Source organism: Cricetulus griseus (assembly GCF_003668045.3).
Source record: "Cricetulus griseus strain 17A/GY chromosome 1 unlocalized genomic scaffold, alternate assembly CriGri-PICRH-1.0 chr1_1, whole genome shotgun sequence".
In the NCBI taxonomy this organism is placed as follows: domain Eukaryota; kingdom Metazoa; phylum Chordata; class Mammalia; order Rodentia; family Cricetidae; genus Cricetulus; species Cricetulus griseus.
This window is the reverse complement of record NW_023276807.1, coordinates 208415792-208421383: the sequence shown is the minus strand read 5'-3', so window position 1 is coordinate 208421383 and position 5592 is coordinate 208415792. Positions and strand designations below refer to the sequence as shown.

At 40.7% G+C, this 5592-nt stretch overlaps 1 gene segment (V, D, J or C); it reads right to left on the bottom strand.

Annotated features, from left to right (window-relative positions):
• Nucleotides 1–4731: 4731 nt before the first annotated feature.
• Nucleotides 4732–5365, bottom strand: LOC118239703. The segment is given in 2 exon segments: nucleotides 4732–5153; nucleotides 5314–5365. Coding segments are annotated over 2 exon segments (474 nt in total).
• Nucleotides 5366–5592: the final 227 nt, after the last annotated feature.

Here is a 5592-nt window from a genome sequence, read left to right as displayed (position 1 = left end):
GGGGCCACTCTGATTCCTCTCTCTCAGTCCTCTCCCACTGACCTACTAGTGTGGCTCAGATGGGTCATGGAAGGGCCTGGGGTTTTGCCCTGGGACCTAGGGCCTAGAGGCAGTGTGGTCTAGATGGCAAGCTGGTCACTCACTTCTTAGTCCTCCCTGTGCAATAGATGTCTGCGTCTCAGGGGGCTGCTGAGTTTACAGGGGATTTGGGGTGGAGTGGTATTTATAGTTCTTTATAGGTTACAGGCTCCTGTGGGTAGCTGTTGGTGTAGCCTGCCTGCAGGAGTCCTTCCTGATGACCTGCTATTGTGACTGAGATGGGTGGAGGAAGGGCCAGGGGTTTTGCTCCAGGACCAAGGGCCTAGAGGCTGTGTTGTCCAGGTGGGAAGCTAGTCACTCATTTCTCAGACTTTAGACCCCAATAATTCTACTTGGGAACTCCTACAGCTGATAAACACCTTCAGTAATGTGGCAGAAAACAAGATTAACTCAAAAACATCAGTAGCCCTCCTATATACAAATGATAAATGAGCTGAGGAAGAAATCAGAGAAACATCACCCTATACAATAGCCACAAATATAAAATATCTTGGGTTAACACTAACCAAAGAAGTGAAAGACCTGAATGACAAGAAATTTAAGTCCCCAAAGAAAGAAATTGAAGAGGATATCAGAAAATGGAAAGATCTCCAATGCTCTTCGATAGGTAGGATCAACATAATAAAAATGGCAATCCTACCAAAAACAATCTACAGGTTCAATACAATACCCATCAAAATCCCAATACAGTTCCTCAGAGACCTTGAAAGTACAACACTTAAGTTCATATGGAAAAACAAAAACCCCAGAATAGGTAAAACAATCCTGTACAATAAAGGAACTTCTGGAGGCATCACCATCTCTGATCTCAAACTCTACTATAGAGCTATAGTAATAAAAATAGCTTCATATGGGCATAAAAAACAGACATGTAGATCAATGGAATTGAATCAAAGACTTTGATATCAATCCACATACCTAAAACAACTAATTTTCGACAAAAAAAGCCAAAATGACCTAATGGAAAAAGGAAAACCTCTTTAACAGATGGTGCTGACATAACTGGATGGCAACATGCAGAAAATTGCAAATATGTCCATATTTATTGCCGTGCACAAAACTCAAATCTAAGTAGGTCAAGAACCTCAGCATAAATCCGGCTACATTGAATCTTGTAGAAGAAAAGTGGGAAGCAGCCTGGAATGCATTGATACAGGAGACTACTTCCTAAATATAACACCAGCAGCACAGACACTGAGAGCAACAATCAATAAATGAGACCTCTTGAAACTCAAAAGCTTCTGCAAGGCAAAGGACACTGTCAATAAGACAAAACAACAGCCTACAGAATGGGAAAAGATTTTTGCTAACACCATATCTAACAGAGGACTGACCTCCAAAATTTATAAAGAGCTCAATGAACTAGACATAAAAATAGAAAATAATACAATTGAATAATGGAGTACATAGCTAAACAGAAAATTCCCACCAGAATAATCTCAAATGGCCAAAAGACATTTAAGGAAGTTCTCAACATCCTTAATCATCAGGGGAATGCAAATCAAAATGACTCTGAGATACCATCTTACATCTCAGAATGGCTAAGATAAAAAATACTGAGTACATTTTATATAGCAGAGGATGTGGAGTTAGGGGTGTTGTTCTTTTGTTTAAGTTACACAGGGCATGCTATGGAACACAAACCATAGAAAGCACATTAACCATAGAGTTTACTACAGGGCAGGAGAGAGAGGGGGGGGAGACTAAAAGGGGCAGGGGATTAGGTGTTGGCCAACTGGGAGCAGAGGGGGGGGAGAGACAGAAAGAGGGGGTAGGGTGAAGGGCACTAGCCACATCATCGCTACATCATTCATTATGGGGCTGAATAGGACTCAGTGAACATGCACAAGATTCCCCTTTTAAGCTGCTGAAGTAGGACCAGGATATCATCCCAGCACAGGAGCTAGCTTGTTGGAGCCCATTCCCCATGGTGGGATGCCAAGTTCTGTCTTAATGCATGGGAGAGGGGCCTGGTCCTGCCCCAATCTGTTGTGTCAGACTGTATAGACTCCTCATGGGAGCCCTCACCTATGAGGAGGAGTGGACTGGGGGTGGTCTGGGGAAGGTGGAGTGGGTGAGAGAAGGAGTGGGAAGGAGAACTGTGGTTGAAATGTAAAATGAAATAAAAAATTTAAAAATGGAAAAAAGAAAAGACTATGGTACAAAAAATTTTCAAAATCCTTTCTTCTGTAGTTTTGTCATACACAGCACATCCTTGACATCTTTAGTCACCGTGCAGTGCAGTGGCACACCAGGTCTCCTTACTCTTAGTCCCCACACCCATACATCTGTCTTCCTCATTTTCTCATCCTTCTGATCTCCCAGGACTCTGGTAATTGCAATTCTATTTTCAACTTCAGTGATATCAACATTGTATGCTCCATATGAAAGAGATCATGCAGTGTTGTCTTTCTGTTTAACCATGACTCTTCCTGCCAGCTGCCCGAGCCCCACTGCCACACTAGGGCCCCAAATAACACACAGAGATTTATATTAGTTACAATGCTGCTAGCCAATGACTAGGATTTCTTATATGCTAGCTCTGTCTTAAATAGCAACCATAACCATTAATCTATATATTTAAAAAGACTTATCTTACTGAGGATGTTGGCCTTAGTGTCCTATTTTCCCGGGATCACATGGCAACTCCTGTCTTTGCTACATTTCCCAGAATCCTCCTTGAATCCTAGCCCCACCTATCTTGCTTTCCTATTGGCCAACAGTGCTTTATTTATCTACCAATATGACAAACATACACAGAAGGACCTCCCCCACCATTTCTGTGATTGTCTTATTTCATATAAAATAACATCCGTGGTCTGTGCTGCTTCTGGAAACCATGTTGAAGTCCATGATCTGTGCTGTCACCAGCTTTATGGGCAAGGAAGCTTCTTTTGCAGAATAAGAGACATTCAAGGGTTCTGTGACAACCTCTTCCTTCCCCAAAGAAAAGTTCAGACAGGAAGCTATTGTAGGGAGTCTTTAAATTGTGATAAAGTTCTGAAAGGTAGCTCTTCAAAGGTGATGGCTTCCGGAGTGGGACAAAACTAAGTTATCTTTAAGGATCCGGCCCCTGAGAGTTTGACCATGGTCCAATGAGTATATGGGCAACATGAATTGGACTTGGTGTATTTTTTTTCTATTGGGGGGAGGAGGCACAAGTGCAGGAGGGTAGAATCAGAGGTGTGTGAATTGAGTGTTGTTAGGCTACATTGTATGGGAACAAAAGAAGTAAAAGAAGTATGCAAAATAGAATCCTACTCAGTTACAGAAAGAATGAAATTCTGTCATTTATTTATTTGTATGTATGTGTGTGTGTTCCTACATTGTGGTCAAATAATACAAGGAGTGATTTTACTATTTTTGACTTTGTAAAGTTTTTTTATGTCTCAGGATGTGGTCCATTTTAGAACATCTTCCATGTGCTGGCGAGTACTTGTGCATTCTTTGGCATTTGGATACAGTAGTGTGGAATATCCATTATGACCACTGCTATTATAGAATTTCAGTTAATTTTGATGTTTCTCCTTTGATATTTTGTCCTGGTGAACTGATTGCATGAGAAAATGAGTTATTGAAATCATCAACTATGAATAGATTGATATTAATTTCTGTTTTATATGTGACCTAAGTTTTTCTTTTGTAGTTTTCATTATACATCCTTTTCTATGTATACTTAGTGTTTTAACTATTACATGTCATGGGGCATTTCTCTTTTGGTCTTGTCTATTTCATGTTCTGAGTGTTCCAATATGAATCTTTAGATTTTTTTTTCCTATTTCTGTGAAGGCTGTTATGGGGTTTTCATTGGGATTGAACTGAATCTTTAGATCACTCTTAGGAGACTGGTCATTTTCACAATATTAATTCTATTAATTCATTAGCATGAGAGGATTTTCCTTTTCTAGTGTCTTTCTAAACTGTTGCTTCAGAGATTTGAATTTTCTCTTGTGGAAGTGTTTAACTTCCTTGACTAGGCTTATTCTTAGATGTTTTAGTGTTTGAAGCTATCGTGAGTGGGCATGTGTGGATGATCTTTCTCAGCATTTTTGTTGGTGCTGTATAGAGAGGCTCCTAATGGTTGTAAGTAGATTTGTTATCCTACCATGCAGGTAAACTCACTGATAATTTGAAGAAGATTTCTGGTAGAGTTTTGGGGATCTCTTACATGTAATATAACATCACCTGATAATAATTTGATTTATTCTTTCCTATTTGTATCCTTTGATATCCATCTCCTATCTTATTGTTCATGATGGCCACTCTCTGGACAAAGAACTAAAGACAATTAAGGGAGAGAGGGAGAATTATTCATTTCTGAGGATAATCCCCCTAATTGGCTATCAAATACCAAGAGGTCAGCCCAATTATATAAATACAGGCAACACTAATCAGACACAGTTGATTAAATTTATACATGTATGTAATAATAATAGTTAAAGAAAAATAGACTATGAATTTGAGAGGGACTGAGGAAAGGGATATAGAAGGTCCTGGAGGGAGGACAGAGAAAGGAGAATGATGAAATTGTATTTTAATTTTAAATACATTTTTAAAAAGAAAGGAGAAAACTCTCAACTGCTTTAAGTGACTTGCAGCTAGCTTCCTTATTTTGTGTTTTTAATATCTACACTATAGTTGGCACTTGACAACTAGCAACTGACAAATGCTTCTCTGGAAGGCCTGTGACACAGGATGTGGATGGGGCTCCAGGCCCTGTGGCAGGTTTGAGGACAGGCTGCAGGTGTCTGGGGAGCAGTGTGCACTTGCAGCACAGAAGTACATGGCAGAGTCCCCAGGCTGGGTGTCTGTGATGTGCAGGGAGAAGTGTTTGGCTTTCTTATCCTGTAAAACTATCAGTCTTTGGTCCTGCTTTCTTTCCATGGTTGATCGAATGTCAATAATGAGCTTAGGATGCTCTCCAGGTCCTTGCTTATACCAAAGGAAGTAGGACAAGGTACTGTCTGTGTAAGTGCAGTTGATGATAGCACTGTCTCCCTCCTGGACTCTCAGGTTGGAAGGAAGCTGCTCCACCTGCTCTCCTTGGCTCAGCCCTATGCAGAGAGATGGAAAGAAAGGGAAAGTTCATCAGATCATCACTTTCCAGGATTCTCTTTTTCTAGAGTCACTAGAGAAAACATGAGTCAAATAGAGTTCCTCCTGCATGCCTCAAATGCCCACTGAATATTCTGTGATCCCAAAATCTTAACTCACCATCCAGCTGCAGCCATAGAAACACAAATAAAGTGGGAACATAAGTCTTCATTGTTCTTCCAATTAAGTTAAGATCCAGTGTAGATCTTGATGACCAGCAGGTCTGCTGCAGCTTCCAGGGTGTTGCTCTTTCTCAGTAACAATGGTACCTCTAGAGTCGTCTACTCAGCACTGAGACAAAGGCTGTGTTTCTGCCCTGAGCCTGCACAGTCAGCATACAAGGAAGAGAATTCTTTGCATACTCCCCAGCAGCTGAGGTCTACTGCCACCTTGTGGTTG